This window comes from Lissotriton helveticus, chromosome 7, assembly GCF_964261635.1.
Source record: "Lissotriton helveticus chromosome 7, aLisHel1.1, whole genome shotgun sequence".
Lineage (NCBI taxonomy): Eukaryota > Metazoa > Chordata > Amphibia > Caudata > Salamandridae > Lissotriton > Lissotriton helveticus.
In genome coordinates, this window is record NC_136068.1 from 563,793,974 (window position 1) to 563,812,831 (window position 18,858).

Sequence of the window (18,858 nt, forward strand, 5' to 3'; positions counted from 1 at the left end):
CAGGTGGGCATGGTGGAGGACACAACAAACACCTACTACATTGACCCTCCAGGGAACACGAACCCAGACTTATATCCCACCTGACTCAACAGCATATCAGGAGTTAATGAGTCAAGCTGCTGCCCTTTATGATGTACAGCTTCACAAGAAACCCTTAGAAGAGGATTTCCTCTTGAGACCCTTTCATCTACCCATAAGGCTACTCAGTATCTACCAATGCGAAAAGGCATGGTAAGACCCACCGAGGACATTTTTAAAGTCCCTATTAGAGCTAGGGTTCTAACAACCAAGGTTGATAAAAAATATATATATGGCCTCCCTATCTGATCCCATATACATTAAGCACCAGATACTACAAGACTCAGTAATGATTACCAAAGCTCACAAGCGGGCTAACTCACAAGCTAGCGGAGATGCCCTGCCACCTCACAAAGAGAACAAGCGCATTGATGCGATGGTAAAAAGAGCTGCAGCACAATCTGCCAATCATTGACGTATTGCCAACTCATTAAGACAGTGCTCACTGGAATGAGATGGAGAACCTGCTCTAGTATCTCCCAGAAGAACATAGACAGAGAGGACAAGACCTTCTCAGAAGGCAAGCTAATATCCAATACCTCCATACGCTATGACCTAGACTCTGCTGACGCTGCAGCCAGAGGCATCAATACCAGCAGCACACATGGCTTTGTATTTCTGGTTTTAAACCAGAGGTGCAGCAAAATCTCTGTATTGTACCCTTTGACAAAGAACATCTCTTCGGTCTCCAAGATAGGCAGATCTTAGAGAAAATGAAAAAAGACCTTGAGACAGCAACAGCAATAGGGTTATTCAAACACCTACTCCCCATGGCTCATTTCCCTGCTCCAACTATTGTGAAGGGTCCAAAGTTACCTCTGCGGACACCTCTACCTCCTGCCACTATAATCAGTGTCAACACTCCACTCAAAGAGGTTACTTCAGGCGCTCCTACAGGGCAATAAGGCCAAGTGTAGAGGCAGAGGTGCTTCCCCATGCAGTGCAACACCCACTGCCAAACACTGACTTCCCTCTCCTCCCCCTGACCATATAACACCTGTCGGTGACGTTTACAGGATTTTCTAACCACATGGCAAACAGTCACATCAGACCAGTGGGTGCTGTACACTATCCAACATGGTTACTGTCTAGAGCTCATTACCACGCCTCCCAACATTCCACCTCGCACTCAGAGGCTCTCATTGAAACATCAAACATTGCTCAAACTGGAAGTCCAAGCTCTTCTTCTCAAAGGAGCTTTAGAGCCCATTCCTTTACATCATTAAGGGGCAGGAGTATACCCTCTGTACTTTCTGATACCCATAAAGGACACAACTTGACTGCCAGTCTTAGACCTCAGACGCCTAAACCACTGCATCCTGTCAGAGCATTTTCACATGGTGACCTTACAATACTTGATCCCACTTCTCCAACAAGGCAACTATATGGCTACACTAGACCTAAAGGACACCTATTTTCACATACCAATACATACCAATACACCCAGCACATTGCAAATGTCTCAGATTTGTAGTGGGCGTCAAACTTTACCAGTACAAAGTCCTCCCTTTCGATGTGACTACTGCACTTAAGGTATACGCCAAGTGCCTAGCAGTGGTAGCAGCCCATTTACGCACACAAAAAGTCCTCGTATTTCCATATCTGGGCGATTGGCTTATCAAAGCCAACACTCATCATCATTGTCAACAACACACTCCAATTACAATAGATCTGCACCATCGCTTAGGGTTCACAACCAGTGTCACCAAGGGTCTATTCTAAACACACACTTGGGATTAGCCTATAGCAATACCACAAGAATCCAGAATTTCCTAGCGTACATACCTCTATTCCAGGCAAATCAGCAACTCACAGTAAGAACAGTCATGTGTCTCTTAGGCATGATGATCTCCTGCATTGCCATAGTCTCTCATGCCCGACTACACATGCGTCCGCTACAGGAATGCCTAGCGTGCCAGTGGTCTCAGTCACATGGTCAGTTTGAAGATTTAGTTTTGATAGAGCACCGCACTCATCACTCTCTGCCATGGTGGAACATCAACAAGCTATCGGTAGGGTGGCTTTTCCTCAACCCTGTTCCCCGAATCACTCTCTCAATGGATGCATCACTCACAGGTTGGGATGCACACTTGCAGGACCTCACAGTACTGGGATACCAAACACCGGGGTCCCCACATCAATTGCCTAGAGCTTCTAGCTGTTTACCTAGCATTGAAAGCATCCTAGTCCGTCTGTACGGACAATATGACAACCATGTATTATCTACAAAAACAGGGGGTGGGGGCACATTCCCCACAGTTGTTTTACATATCCCAGACCATTTGGAGGTGGACTTTACATCACAAAATTAATCTGTTAGTGGAATACCTTCTGGGAATAGACAACAACTTGGCAGACCTCCTCAGCAGGATACAGCAACAAGTCCACAAGTGGGAACTCCACCCCCATGTCCTCCTTTCATACTTGCACAAAGGGGGGGTTCCCTCAAATAGATTTGTTCAAAACTGCATAAAACGCCAAATGCCCAAACTTCGCATCCAGGTTCCCACACCCACAATCCAAGGGCAACCCAGTATGAATGAGTTGGTCAGGGATATTTGCCTACATTTTTCCTCCTCTCCCTCTTATTCCATTTCTGGTTCGGAAGCTCAGGCAAACATGTTGCACCCTAATACTAGTTGCTCCCACATGGGCTTCTCAGGCCTGATTCACAACATTACTGAACCTCTCTCTAGTACACCACGAAAAGCTCCCCAATAGGCCGTACTTTCTCACTCAGAATCATGGAGAAATCAGGCACCCAGATTCCAAGGATCTCAACCTTATGATCTGGTTTTTTTTTTTTTTTTTTAATTGTTTTTATTGCAGATTCACTGTAAATCGGTGACTAACACTCAGATATTTCTGAAGTGAGACACACTTAGTGCCTCACCTTATCAGCATGTGGACACACGGCCATTCAGCCCACATCCCGGAGGTTGGGCGGCAAAGTTCGATAGGGTATCATTGACATGTCCCACATACAATTCTGAGCAATCAAAGAGCATTCCAAGCCTCTGCTTTTTCGTGAACTAAACTCCCCCCTCCCCCCCCTTAAACAGTCAAGAAAACACGTTTTAACCTTCCTTTAGATTATGAACCTAGAGCCCTGCAGCAGCCGCCCCTTCCCACCCGCTCCCCCTCTCACCCGCTCCCCCTCTCACCCACGCCACTAGCACACTACATTGTTCCGCGTGACAAGTCTCCCTTGCCCCATGCCGGCCCATTAACACCATAATGAATTACAGCTTGTCAACGTCAACGTCCTGTTTCCCCGATGGCCCGTCCCGCTCCCGACAAAGAAAGCCCACCCTCACAGCCCCCCATCCAGCCCGTGGTATTGTCTCCATTTGGACCAAACTCTGCGGAATTTTTTGGGACAGCCCCTGGCTTTATAAGTCACCCTTTCAGCTGCCATGTAGAGGTCAAGCCCTCTCCTCCATTCCTCAAGGGTCGGTGAGTCCGGCGCCCCCCAGTGTTTTGCGATGTCCCTTTTCGCCACCACCAATGCTAGGACCAGGAAAATGAGGAGGGGGCGCGTCAGATCTACCTCATTGGTCATGCCCAACAACGCTATCTTGGGGTCTTGTAAGATCGAGGCCTCTAGGACCTCCTCCAGTTCTTTGAATATCTGGGTCCAATATGTTTGTATGACACTACAAGACCATATCGTGTGAAAGAAGTCGCCCACCTCGCTATGACACCTAAGACACCCTGGGTCCTCTATTTTCCCCATTCTACAAAGCCGTTGTCTGTCATAGTAAGTTCTATGGAGTACATTGAACTGAATCAAACGTAACCGGGACTTGACCGCCACCTCCCGGGGATGCATCAGAACCGTGTCCCAGTCCAGATCCTCCATCACTCCCACATCTGCCTCCCAAGTAGCCCTCAACTTTGCTAAGTCCCCCAACATATGGTTAGTTAGTGTTTTATATGTCAGAGACCGCCTTTTCCGTAATCTGTTCCTGGAGGAGCCGCCCTTCCAGAGGGGCATACTCGGGAATGTCTGTGAGTGTAATGTGTTGGGCGTTCCATGCGTGGCGTAGTTGTATTTATTTAAAGTGTTGCGTGTTATGGAGGCCAAATTCCGACTTAAGTACCTGGAACGATTTGAGCTCTCCCTTGGCAATTACGTCCCCTATGGTGGAAATGCCTATGTCGTCCCACCTCTGAAAGCCCCGTAATTTGTGGAGTTCCACTAGCCACTGGCAGTGCCACAGAGGAGTCTGTCGTGTAGGCCTTTTATCCCATCCCATACGGCGGTTGGCCTTCGTCCAGGCAGCTATGGTTAAGGCTGTCGCCGGGAGGAGTGAAGTACTACGAGAGGGTCCATATAGATATGATAGTATGTGTTTGGATGGCATTTTCGCTCTTTCCAGAGCGTAAGTTGGGTGATCAGCCGGGGCATGGAGCGAGTCATTTATCGGTATGAGATGTTCAGCCCAATAGTAAGCATCTAGATTGGGAAGTGAGATCCCCCCACTGTATTGATGCCTCTGGAGCGTCGACAGGGCCACTCTAGCATGCTTGCCCAGCCAGAGGAAGGAGCGCATGTCTGCATGAATCCTACGGAATACCGCTGCCGGTAACGGGTAGTATTCATTTTGCAGAGCATATAGGTATTTCGGGCGTGTGACCATTTTAAACATGGCTGCCCTGCCTAGGAGTGTCAACGGGAGCTGCCTCCACCGATTCATATCCGCCACCGCAGCAAGTATGATCCGTTCTAAATTCTTACTGAAGGAAAGAGGCTCATCTGCGGTTATATAGATCCCGAGATATTGGAAACCCTCCGAGGTTGTCTGGAGATCGGCGGGTATAGGGCCCCAGTGGTTCTGGCCCCTCGGGTCGTAGAGTACCGACTTATGCCAGTTTATTTTGTGTCCCGCCATATTACCATATCGTTCTATTTCCCGGAAGAGCTCCGGAATCGAGGTGTCCGGCTCGGTGACATAAAGCAGAACATCGTCTGCGTATAGTGAGATTTTTTCAGACTTCGGGTCCGTGGCACTGCTCCTAAAGCCGTTAATTGCCACGTTTTGCCGCACCCTGGCGGCAAGCACCTCTATCGTAAGGGTAAACAGGAGGGGGGACAGGGGGCATCCTTGTCGAGTGCCTCTCTGAATCTGGAACTCGCGGGAAAGCGTCTCGTTCACCCCTACCCTGGCTTTCGGGGCAGTGTAGAGGAGCCGCACCCATTGGATGAAATTCGGCCCAAAGCCAAACCTATATAGAACTGCAAAGAGGAAGGGCCAATGTACTGCGTCGAACGCCTTTTCAGCGTCCAGGGAAAGGAACCAGTGAGGGTCACTACGGCCTCTGACTTCCTGGAGCCAATTATGGGTTCGTCTGAGATTCAATTTAGTGGCTCTGTCGGGTAGGAAACCCGAATGGTCCATATGTACCAGACCCGTAATAACTGTCCTCAGGCGGGACGCCAAGATGGTGGCTAGGACCTTCACCTCCGTGTTCAGGAGGGAAATGGATCAGTATGAGGCGCATTCATCCCGAGGTCTGCCTTCCTTATATATCGGGTCAATGGTGGCCCTAGTCAAGTCTGGGGGTAGTTCTCCTTCTCCCAGGGCACCAACAAAGAGGCCCTTAAGGTGCCGTGTTAGGAGGTCCGCCGTACGCTTAAAGAGTTCCGCCGGGAAACCGTTGGGGCCCGGGGTTTTTCCTGTCCTCACTCTAGCGAGAGCCTCAGTAATGTCATCTACCGAGATGTCCGCCTCCAGGGCGTCCATGGATTCGGGTGGCAGGGTCGGTAGGAGCGTTCCATCGAGGTACCGGAGCGCCTCTTCTGGAGTTGCAAGGTCGCGGGCTGCATAGAATGCCTCGAAATGCGTGGCGAAAGTTTCGGCTATCTCCGTGTCAGTGTTGACCTTGTCGCCCCCACTGGTTCTAACACTATCTATCCATCTCTCCGCACTTTCTTTCCTGCTAAGCCAAGCCAGTAGTTTCCCTGACTTGTCCCCCACGTCATATAACCTGTGTAGCGTGGCGAGGGCTTGGGTCTTTGCTTCGTCATTCACTAGTTCCCTGTATTGTTTCTGTATGTCTAGAAGCCTCCTAAGGGTCTCGGTGGTTTCCCGCGCCAAGTGGTCCCTTTCCCTCTCTAGAATGTCCTGTTCCAATGCTGCCACGTCAGCCTGGAGTTTCCGTCTTTCCTCACCTAACCTGGAGTTTATCCTATCCCTAAGTACCGGCTTCATGGCTTCCCATAGGGTAACGCTTGAATCCACCGTGCCCATGTTTTCGGCCGGGTACACCTTAATGTCGGCCCGTATGCCTCTGAGTATGTTCGTGTTCTGTAAGTCCCATGCCGCCAGGCGCCACGATCCAGGATGCCTACCCTGGGCCTGTCCCACCCCAACATACAGTGGAGAGTGGTCCGATATACCCCTGGCTCTGTATTCTGCAATGTCGTCCGCCTTCAGGTATTGAAGGGACATAAAGACGTAGTCAAGTCTCAAACACCCCATGTGCCCCAGAGTAGTATGAGTACGCCTGTTGTGTTGGGTGGAGCCACCGCCAGACGTCCGTGAGACCTATGGCTGACATCTTGCTGCAGAGTGTGGTTTGGTGTCCGCTCCTAGCCACATCACCAGATCTGTCGCTGCCAGTGTGCATGACATCGTTAAAGTCTCCTCCCACTATTTGTACAGTATCAGAGGTTTCTAGGAATATATGTGTAAGCGCCGTGAGTGTACGGGGTTGTAGTTTGGGCGGTGCATAGACCGAGATAAGCGTATAGGTGCGTCTGTTCCAGGTACCCTGCACTCCCGCGTAAGTTCCCTGGGGGTCTAGCCAGGTGTGTGTGACGCAGAATGGGGATGTTTTTTTAACAATGACAGCCATCCCTCTAGAGTCCGAAGTGTATCCTGCATGTGCTAACACCCTGTGCCTCCCCCGAGCGATGAAGGCGCACTGAGTGCCCTTGAGGTGCGTTTCTTGCAAAAAAGTGAAGTCTGGGTCCACCCTCTTAATGTAGGTATTTACTAGGCCTCTTTTAATTTTGGAGCCCAGCCCATTGACATTCCACGTCAGGATGCTCAGTCTCCTAACTCCCCCTTGTGGAGTGACTACGGTACTCGCCATTGGATCGCATGGGATCTACCATCGCCTGGGCCCCTGCATGTATAGGTGAAGCGTGTGTTGAGTGCGTGCTGCTGTCTGTGTTCCCTGAAAATTTATTTCCCCCAACTTTCCCCCCCCCGAACCCTCGTCCGAACAAACAAGAGAACTCCCTCTCTTCCCCCCCTCCCCACCTCCCTCCCATTCCAGTGCTGTCCCTCTACAGGACATGACTTTCCGCAGGAGTAGGCCTGTCGCCCACCCACAAACACCCTCCCTGTCAAGTACCCAGGGAACAAAGAGTCAAATGACTATTAAACTTGTATAACAAAGAAGCGTGTCAACTTGCGTGCTCTCCAATCCTCTGGCCAGATGCCAATCCCATGATCCGTATACATCATTGTTCAAAGGACGTGGCAGATAGGGGACATCTGCGCCCCCCTATTGGCAATCAATGTTCCGTGTCCCTGTGGTTTACGATTTAGAGTCCTGTGTCTCCGATTCCGGTGCGCTCAATTGTCCAGAGATGTCCTGCTCCCTCACACGAATCTCCTCCACAAGCGGGTGCGCGGATTGGCTTCCTCCCCCTAGGTCCTCTTCTTCAGATGTGTGGCCTGTCAGGTCGTCCTCCTCGCCGTCCTCCGATCGGGCGTGTGATCGTAACCTCGCAGATAGGGGGTCCGTCCTGGCTGTCCCCGTCGGCGAAGCCGAGCGTCCTTTTCGCGTGGGTCCCACATCCCGGCCATGGTAGGGTGTCGCCTGGAATTGTCTCCTCGACTTCCTCGCAATTCTCTGTCTTTTCCGCCTTAGGAAGGTCCCATTGGGCTGCACCACGTTGGGATCTTTCTGGCACGTCTCCGCTGACTCTTTCCCTGCTGTTCAGGATCGGGCTATGATCTGGTTCTTGAGGTCATAGAATTTGGTTACTTAAATATACCACCTTAATATATGAACATTCTTAAAGAAGTCAGTAAGCCAACCACTACAGCATGCTACTCTCCTAAATGGAAGGGGTTTGTTTATTGTTGTAATTCAAAACAAATTGATCCTCTCAATGCCACGGTTTAGAACATTGGCTGTTACCTGCTTCCTCTACAAGTCTCTGGACTAGCATTCACCTCCATAAGGTTACATCTCACTGCAGTCGCTTCTTATCTACATATTAGGCGACACATGTTTTTATTCAAAGTACCTGTCATTAAAGACTTCATGGAGGGGCTTAAAAGAGTAATTCGCCCGTTGGTTCGACCTGCACCCTCATGTAATCTTAATGTTGTTCTTATACGCCTCATGGGACCTCCATTTAAGCTCATGTATAACTGCCCCCTTCAATTTCTATCTTGGAGGTTGGCATTTTTGATTGCCATAACTACACTTAGACGCGTTAGTGACCTCCACGCATTAATCTTAGATGAGCCTTTCTTCCAGCTCCTGAGACAGGGTGGTCCTACGCACCATCCCTAAATTTCTCCCCAAAGTTGTCTCTCATTTTCATCTTAATCCATTGAGCTGCCTGTTCTCATTGCTCAACCAGATTCAGTTGTGGAGAGAGCTCTCCACACAGATGTCAAAAGAGCCCTCATGTTCTACATTGATAGAACTCAAACATTTAGAAAACCTAAACAGTTCTTTGTTGCTTTGTCACTACCTCATAAAAGAAATACTGTATCCGAATCCGGTATTGCCAGATGGATAGTTAAGTGCATTTGAACATGTAATGCTAAAGCCAAAAGAACATTACTTGTGCCTCCTAGAGCACACTCTACTCGTAAAAAAAGGAGCATCCCTGGCTATCATGGGAACCATTCCCATAGCTGAATATGTAAACCAGCTACATGGTCTACACCACACACTTTAACTAAACAGTATTGTGTGGGTGTTTTAGCACGCCAACAAGCAAATGTAGGACAGGCAGTGCTACATACAATTTTTCAAACAACTGCAACACTCACAGGTAGCCACTGTTTCTTGGGAGGGCTGCTTTACAGTCTGTGCATCTACAGCCACACAAGCCTCAAACGGAATGTTATTTACCCTGTAAGCATCTGTTTGTTGCATGTAGTGCTATAGATTTGCATAGGTTCAAACTGAAGTGACATGGTGAGCAAAAGAACGATGGGTTGGGATGCTAACCTGAGTGCCAGTAGGTACACAAATTGCAAGTATTCCTTCTATCCCCTTTTGTGTGTTTCATACATAATATTCTACACTTGTGAAGGAAATTGGCAGGGCAGAATACACATTTAAAGGTAAACACCTTTTATTCCTAGAATCCCTGAGAGAGCTTAGAGCATCGTATAGCCATCAAATGAATATTTTAGCAAACATACTCTGTAGGAAATATTTGCATGGTTATCTAGTCAGTTTACCACTGGCTGAAGACACAAATTCCATTCCAGTTGGCTATGACTTTCCCTAACTTTTATTCTATCTTGAGGAATGAAAACACTAGTTGAACCCTAGGAAGTCTTTCTAAAGAAAACAAAGTATGTTTGCCTCTTGAAGTATGCGGAATTGAAAAATACTGCCCCTTAAATTTATAATTTTTACAAAACCTCCACATTGGTTGGAGAATCTAAAATTTGAAGTTTGAAGTGAGATTAATCTGAGGAAGATATTGGCTGTAAAAACTGTTAAAGCTAAGTAACCTACTGTACTGAATTTTTCAACAGGCGTTAGAATAAAAATCTGTTGGGTATCCTCTTTGATCATAAGGGAGTACAAACATTTTATGAATTTGAAACAAATATTCAGGATAGTAAACTGTTGTTACATTTAATTATTTCTCCTTTCTTATTGCACTAGCGGCAGACGTTTTAAGGGATAAGGTTGTAACCATCAGTAATTTTTTTCTTGTCTTAGTGCAGGTGTGAAGCTTTTTCATATTTCTATATGTAATGCTGCCCTCAATGTCTATTCCTTTAGGGGCCTTGTGTTGGAGTTCAACTCCTTGCTGCATAGCATCTCACTGTCATTGCGCCGGCAACACACCGTCACTCTGCTAATTGATGGAGCGGACTGTCTTCTTGGCCAGAGTGGACAGCGCACTTCAGATTGGATCCCAGAGCGCCTGCCGCAGGTACACCAAGTGAAACTCTGGGCATATGATTTTGGGGGCTAGTAATTCACATTTTGCATTCATAAATTACTCAGAATTTATGTTGCCTACATACAATACTTCTAAAATGTCATAGATTTGAAAAGCACAGCCTGACAAAAATATTCATTTTTTTCTCACACCTTAACCATTTGAGTAAATTGAAAAGTGAAAAGATGCATGGGAGTTAAGAATGAAATAAAAAAAAATGCATCAATTATCTTATAGAGACTACTAGCAGCGGATTCCTTCACATAGAATTATCCCCAGGCGTGAGACAGGATCCGGAAACTTTTTGCCACAGCATCCCTGCGCGCCGGGGGTGGGGCGGCATCACGCGACTCCGCCCAAGCATAGTCTGTATAAGTGACGTCAGTGAGGTCACATAAGTCCCACCCCGGTGTGCCTACGTCGGTTTTCTCCTTTTCCGCATGCAATGCGGATCTGGTCTCTGTTTGGGCCCCTTTTTTCTTTCTCATTGTGCTCTTTTTTGGAACAGTGTGCGTATGCCTTCAGGCTTCAAGACTTGCGCGTCGTGTGGGCATCTTATGTCGGCAACGGACCCTCACCTTATTTGCATGTGGTGTTTGGGAGAAGATCACGGCACCACTGATTTTGAGGTGTGCCAACAGTTGAAGCAGAAGTCGCAGCTGAAGCGCCGGATGAAACTACTTGCGGCATGTCTTTCAAGGTCGGCTTCTTCCCCTCGATCATCCTCGACGGAAGGTTTCAGAAACGGCCGTTGTCGACGTCCTCATCCCTCTCAGATGTTGGGGGAGCATCGCTCCCCAGTGGGTAAGGGTCGCAGCTTGTCCCCGAGGGTTGGTGTTCGGTCTGCCGGGGGCGTGGGCTCTCCGCGGGGGATGCGTCTCCTCGTGTCTGCCTCCTATCCACCGTTTCCCGGTGAAGGGGCATCGGGAGTCCAGATGGAGACATATGCAGCGGCTTTGCAGGCCTTGCTGGCATCTCCTCCTACCCCTCCTGGGGCGTCGGCGGATCCCTTGCTTTGCCCAGGGCCCTCCGCAAAGTCGACGGCGGCTCCGGCCCTGGCGCCGACTGGTTCGGATCCAGGCTTGGAGGATGTGGTGCTGTTGGGGTGTGGCCTTTCGGAGGTCCTCCTTTGGACCACGGCGCATCTGCCTCGCCACAAACTCCCGCGGGAGTCCCTGAGTTGTCACGGGAGGTCGCCGGGGCTCTGGTCGCATCCCTGACCCCGCTCGGCCCTCTGGACAGGCGGCGGCCTTGTCCACGGCTGAGCTGACGCTGCTCAGGCGCCTGCTGGACCGGGCGGCGCCACAGGGGTCGGTGGACCCTCCTCGTCCCGCTCTGGGGCGAGGCTGAATGGGGACCACTCGCCCTCCTCCGGGCCCCTCTCGTCCCTCGGAGGGCGAGTCAGAGGTTGAATCGGCCCTGGCGGCGCAGCATGGGTCACCGGGCAGCCTCGTCACATTCTTGGCCGAGGCTGGTGGAGGGCTTCGTGTCACTCCCCTGGTCCCTCTCGTTCCTCCACGCAGGCGCCTGCCTCATCGGAGATCGAGTCGGCGCCGTCCCTTGGCCACTTCGGCTCTGGCCCAGGCCCTGCTCCGGTCACTGGAGCGGTATGGCTTGGAGGAGTCCTATCCGGCTTCTCTCTTGACGCCAGATGGTGATACCGTCCTGCCTCAGGCGGGGGACTCTAGGGCACCGAACAGGCGTCAGGCTGCGGTATTGTCTTCGGACGCTCCCTCTTCTCAGGAATGGGTGCCTACTGGTGTCATCCTCCCTGGAGACAGGCTGCCGCTTGGTGGCTTTTTCGCTGGCGTCATCGAAGGGAGGCTCCCTGCCATTCCCGAGGCTGGGGTGTTCGCCGGAGTAGCGCCAGGTCCCCCTCTCTTCTCTCCCTTCTGTCTTCCAGGTCTGGCCCTTGCCCGCCCCACTTGGCCTAGGGGACGGCCGCCTCAGTTTACAGCCGTCGCCCACTGATTAGCTGCTTTCTCCGCTGCGGGGCCCTACAGTGGCGGGTGCGACCTTCGCCCACGCAGTGTCCACGGCTGTTGGTATTCTGCGCGTGGGTGACCCAGTTGCTCATTTCCCGGCGGACCATCTCTTCGAGGTTCTCCACCAGGGCTCTAGTCGGAGGGAGCAGTTGCTTCCTTATGCGGGTTCGCACCTTTCTTCCCTGATGGGGGCTTGGAGGCGCCCCGCCTTGGGGGATCCTGTGCCTCAACACCTTCTGCTTTGACACCTTCCGGCTCCACGTAACCCGGCGTGTCTTTCCCTCCACCCCTCTGCCTCAAGTCTGCTTTTCCCTCCCTGCTGCCACTATTGACTCCACCATCCCAGGAGGCCCGCTGGCTGGACTCTTGTGGGCGTAACATGTTTGCCTCGACCAGCGCTGCCCTGCAGGCCCTTAACACATTGTGTGTGTTGGCTAGGGCCACCTCTTGTTTGTGGGACTCGGCTGAGTCTTTGGAATCCGCCTCTTTGCAGGAGATTGTTCAGGTGGACTTGCTGCATCATGCGCTGGATGGCCGGGAGCTGGCGGCATTTATTCTCCGCTCCGCTCTGGACATCGCAGAGGTGCTTCCTCAGTCGCCCTCCGTTGCCATGCTTGACTTCGGTACTGCGTGTTCTCTGAAAATGTTCGGGAGCGGCTGATTGATCTTCCTTTTGATGGAGCCCTTTTATTTCATGCCCCGGCTGACTCCGCCATCCAAAGGTTCTTGACAGGGCTCCGTCCTCCACCTCCTCCTCTGCCTTATCCTCCTCCTCCTTCCTCTCCTCAGTAACTGCGTAGTTGATCTGGATCTGGATCTTTTTTGGGCCAGTTGCCATTGCTGTGAGGTGTGTTTCTTGGCCACTTGAGTCCTCCTTGCTGGGACTGCTGCTTTGTTGGCTGCTGGACGGCTCTTTTGTTGATTGTTTGTTGCTGCACAGACTTGGCACTGAGATGAGGCCTTCTGTTTTCTCTGGGCTGCTTGATAAGCCTTCCTCTGGGTTATGCATTAGTCCTTATAAAAGTTTTTCTTTTTTCTCTACGGACCCGGCATCAGAAGGGGGGAGTGGCCATCGGGGGGCGTTGGGGGGGTGGGTAGGGGGTTAATCTTCATATAGTTCTGTTATGGTTATGCGACACAGACTGCGAACATTGTGGACAAAGGAATCTCCATCATTATAATCGCTGCTAGGTCGCTTGTATTGCAATGTTGCTGATGCATGGATCACCTCAGTAGGAGCGGTTAAGCTGTATGTTTGTACCTTGCTTGTTGTAAAGTGCTGGAGATATAAACCTAATAAAGAAATAAAAAAAATAAAAAAAGCCTTCCACTGTTTTTTTTTTCCCTGTGGCTTCCAAAGAGGGTTCCCGTGTTCTGGGACTTAACTTATCCCATGTGGGGTAGTGGTAGCTGTCATATAGCTTGTTCTCTGCTGTGGGTTCTGGTCATTTTCGGGCCTCTGCTCTCTGGTGTTTATGTATGTTGCTGATGCTTCTTGGGTCGTGTGTGTTGTCCCCTCGCTTAGGGTGTCCGGGCATTTCCTCCCCTTCATGCTCTTATCATGAGGGCTGGCTTTCCTGGGTCCCGGGCGGTTCTTCCTGGTTACGGCGGCTTGTTACTGCTGGTGCTGCTCTGTCTGGTCTGTTGCCTTCCGTCTATGGTGGGCTCGCCTTCTTTTCCCTCGTTTCCTTGGGCCTCTAGGCTTTCTTCTTCCTCCTCCTTGCCCTGGCTTTGTATCGAATCTCTGTTGCCTTGAAGTGGCGTGGGGTGTTTCGGCCTCCCCGGCCTTGCCCGGGTTCCTCTGTTGAGAGTGAACGGGCTTCTTCTAAATTCTTTCTTCTTCGCACATCCCTCTTGGTGCCGGTGGTGTTCTGCTTCTGGGGGTCCCCCTCCTTGCCTAGGAGGATCGGGCTCCTCGCCCAGTCCATTGGACTGGTCCCCTGTGCGCCTCTCTGTTCTGTCCAGGCTGGTGGGGTGCTTCCGCAGACCCTCCTTTCCCGTAGGTATTGCTAGGGTATCTATTCTACGTGAAGGAATCTGCGGCTAGTAATCTCTATCAGAGGTATGAGTTACTTACCTTCGGTAACGATGTTTCTGGTAGAGACGTTTCTAGCCGCAGATTCCTTCAAGGCCCGCCCTTCCTCCCCGTTCTGCGGGACCCTTGGTTGATCTTCGGCAATCGCCTCCTGGTGGGGGGCTGTGTCTCCTGTGAGTGCTTCTTCCACTCTTGACAGGCTGCTCCATCTTGTTGCTGTTCCTTCCTCCTATTTGGTTCTTTGGAGGATGGGGGTACGGTGCTCCTGTGCCCCTCTGCTCTGGCTGCTCCAGGTTTGGGGGGGGAGGGGGGGGGGGGGTTGCCTTTAATCTCTGCCCTCCCCTCCCTTCCTCTTGCTGCTGAGGGTCCCGGCCCCTCTGCTAACCTCTGAGTGAGGGTCATCTGGCCATGCCTCGCCCTTGTTCCTTGGGGGTTGGTTGCACTCTGTGCTGGGGTTGCTTGGAGGTTTGTTGTTTCTGTCTGTCTTGGGGATAGTTCCCCTTCCTTGTTTTGGATGAGGTTTGTAGGCCTTCTACACGTACCATGATGTTTTACGTGTGTCCCTTGTCTTCGGGGGAAGACTGTCTACATACTGGCAGGACGGCTGCTCAGGGCTCTGCTCTGTTCTTTCTTCTGCCCCTGCCTTTGGATACTGCGGTGTTGCACTGCTCTTTACGGTGTTGCTTATCTCCATTCCTTTGTTCTACTCTTTCGCACACTGTTCCGATACTCCCACAGTTTTGTGGCTCCGCGTTGTAGCACGGAAAAGTTCACCGAAGAAAACTGACGTAGGCATGCCGGGGTGGGACTAATGTGACCTAGCTGATGTCATGTACGCGGACGACGCCTGGGCGAAGTCTCGTGATGCCGCCCGGTGCGCAGGGATGCTGTGGCAAAAAGTTTCCGGATCCAGCCTCACGCCTGGGGATAATACGTGAAGGAATCTGCGGCTAGAATCGTCTCTACCAGATACATCGTTACCGAAGATAAGTAACTCGTAGTTCACCGGTCAGTCTTCCGACAAAGTCCCCCCTTTATCATTGAACGCTCTCTAATGTAGCTCCGATGTGTCGTTTTCGAGTTTAGTTGCCTGTCTACTCTTGGTGCACAGATGCTACATGATCTCCAGCTTTATCTCTTCTTAGTAAGCACTATAAATTCACTGACTGTCCAGTTCCTTTTTGAGTTATTCTACTGTGTTTGTCTCCTTTACCCTCTTCTGTGAAATTACCTCATGTATTTACGTTTTTTTTAATGAGAATTACCTTGTCTCTCGTATTTTAAAATTCCTTTACCACTTCTAGAAGCTAAAGTTCATGTCTGCTGAAAGATTCAGTGTCTATTTACAAAGGTAAATTTAAATGTGTAAATGTATTCTTACACTTGGTAGTACTCTTACTACTTGTGGCTATTCACCACTGAAAGAGTGGAGTTACTCTAAAGTGTAGACTTGCATGTCTCCACCCCTGAATTAATGGGGTGAAGCCTACTTTTGAGTGTAATATTACTACAAGCACTTTTCTCACGTTGGCAGAGGTCTCTGCCACTGGGGCAGAGATCTCCTTATGATAAAGTAACAAACTGTACAAAGTTTATTAAACTTAAACATATACCAACATTATTTTTGTTACATATTCATGTAAATTACTTTCATATACTGATTTAAAATGTGTAAAAACGAAAAAATACTAGAGCAGTATTCTGAATTATAAATGTAATTAATTTACATATATATTGAAACAAAATATTTTAAATATATCATTGAAAATACCCACCTAAAGTAAAACGCATATTGATTATTTAGCACAAGTAACAAAAAGTTATGAATAGAAGTAATTTAAATTAATGTAATTATTTTTTAGCAATACAGTTAAATTTATTTATAAACTAAAAACCTAATAAACAATTTTATTCATATATTGTTTGACATTCATTTGTTTCCGTGTGTGTGTATGTATATGTGTGTGTATATATATATATATATATATATATATATATATATACATAGATTTACACACATACACTCGCTAAAAAAAAGGTTACAGGGACGTTAGAGTTAGGCTCAGATTTCACTCATGAATTCCTCAGTGATATCAGTGATGACACCACGCAGTGATTGTTTTGTAAATGTTTCTGAGACTTAAATATATATACTAAACTACAGCATAAGTTAAATCACTATTCTTTCTGCACTACTAATTAGTGATACTGTTTTTAACATATGGCATCTGAGTGCCTCTCTGACTGTTATCAGTGGTTTAGTATGTGTCTGATTGACTGTATGGTTGTGTGAGTGGGTGTATGAGTGGCCGTGTGGATCTGTCACTGGGTGTGTGAGTGGCTGTATAGGTCTGTCAGCGGGTATGTGAGTGGCTATAAGGGTCTGTGAATGGGTTTGTGAGTGCTTTTCTGGGTGTGTGAATGGATGTGTGAGTGGTTGTATGGATGTGTGATGATTCCTGCATTTCTGCCTGCACAGGACTCAGAGCTCCAGCAGCCCAGGGCCCCAGGAGGCGGTCCCTGGCGGTGCTGATACCTCTGGCTCATTAAGCGCTATATAGCGCATTCGGCATCTTGCCACGCGGGCCGGGCACGTGTGTGCCCCTTGGCGACAGGAGGAGAGAGGGCAGGGCTGCACCTGTGCAACTATACTGTTTATTTAGTCTGTTAGTACCTGCCTTTTGGCTGTGTTTTTCGTAAATTTGATCATGGAGTAGAGCAAAGCATCAGACTCCGTAGTTGGGCAAGGGCATGCTGCAAACCGTGCCAAAAGATGTGCAGCAGATAATTGTACTCTTGATGCCATTGATGAGTTAATAGAGGACGTAGAGGGCATGCTGGGCGATAACCAGGCTGGAGTCTAGGGGAAAGATACCAGACTGAAAATTACACATTATTTTAAAGGTGGGAGTAAAAAGGATTTGTCTGGCAAAAAGAGGTATATTGACGTTGTTCAAGTTGTCCTGCACCCTGCCCTCAAAGAAACAGACTGCCTGCCTACTCAAGCCATTGCCTTGACATTCACTGGGTACTGTATAGGCCAGACAACTTTAGAACAGGAATTTGTGTGAAAAGTTACCTGCACAAATCGGTTCGCCCCTCTTCTTGATTTGGGCGAGGATACTCCTGCATGGCAGGCCATGAAGACAGATGGGGATACTAAACGTCCATGGGACTGCCCAAATACGTATATTGGTTAGTAACGCCCCTCTTGAGCTGTATTTGACTTTGTTTTCTTGGGAGTAACTTTATCCCTTAATTTCAGTTGGAAGGCGAGGTTAGTAAGTGTGTGCTCAAACTCCAACAACAGTCTGGGGCAATTCTCAAGTTGGCTAAAAGAATGACATTCCAGAACCTAATCACAGCATTAGAACTCTATAAAGTCAAGGCAAATAAGTGAAGCCCTTTATGGAGCGGAACTGTGGGTCCATTTAATCATAAAGGAATTATCTGTGGTTGAGAACCGATTTCTGAGGCAATTATTTAATCTCCAACAGAGTGCCCCAACACTTCCCCTATCAGTGGAATTGGGCTTGTATCTGGTTTCCTTTATGATACAGTTGAAACCTTTACTGTTCTGGTACAGGCTCTGGACAACCCCTGAGCTGGAGCTCTATAGACTCCTTTTCAGGGATCTTCTAAATGTACCAGTCCACCTTGGTTGCTGTACTTAAAAAGAATGTTTAAAGCTTTTGCCCTGGAATCCCTGTGGGATACACCCGAAGAAGCTATTAAACTACCTAACCAATTGATAAAAGATTGATGTAGGGAAAATCTTTGTGGTGAAATTATAAAAAAATGTATATCAGGTAGTCTAACAGACGACTTTTTAGACCATGAGATTACTCCTTATTATGAAGCACCCTTAGATGTGATACAAAGCTCCCTTCCAAGGCAACTCTATTTGAAGTTTAGATACTGTACTCTTCCCATAGCTGAGTTTTTAGGGATATGGGGGAACAGCAATGGACCCAGTAAATGTTGTCGAGTGTGCAATATGAGCCTTGATTCCATTATCCATTTTGTATTTTTCTGCCCTGCCTACATTATCCCTTGTAAGAAATGTATTATTCCTGTGTTCCTGTGTGCTGTCTTTTGGGAATAAAGACCCTTGGGATAGCCTTAAAGGTACTGAAATCGGACACAAGGGAAATAGTTACGGTTGGTATGGCTAAATCTCTACATGCAGCATGAATTATACGTGTTTTGAGAGGAAGTTAAATTTTGTAACATCAGTACTTGATGTAACTTTTACATTGCCAGGTAGGATGTACACAGAATGTTAACTGTTTTAAAGCAAACTAAAAGATCCTGCACATTTAGCCTAAAAGGTGGGCTGAAATCCTATTGACATTAGAATAAGGGAGGTGCGTAGACCTGGTCGATTTCCCCAGATTGTCTAATATTTTAAAGGAAAATTGTAGTAATGCTCATTTTGCATATCGAGGGTATTGCATGAGTAGGCTTCATGTTCCATCCCCCTTCTTTTTACGCATTTGTGTTTGTCTATGTTTTATATATTTTTAACTGCCAGAATTGATCATATGTGATTACTGATTATTCAAATAAACAACTAATTGATTTGAATGGGTGTG

General features: G+C 48.6%; 1 protein-coding gene across 6 annotated transcripts in view; it reads left to right on the forward strand.

The window, feature by feature from the left end:
• The window catches only part of TEP1 (telomerase associated protein 1), a 1,162,857-nt gene that overhangs the window by 592,659 nt on the left and 551,340 nt on the right, over window positions 1-18,858 (forward strand). For all 6 annotated transcript variants that reach the window (XM_078652640.1, XM_078652638.1, XM_078652642.1 and 3 more), the window contains one exon: window positions 10,081-10,234. In XM_078652640.1, coding sequence (XP_078508766.1) covers window positions 10,081-10,234 — 154 coding nt within the window. The remainder of the gene's footprint in view (window positions 1-10,080; window positions 10,235-18,858) is intronic.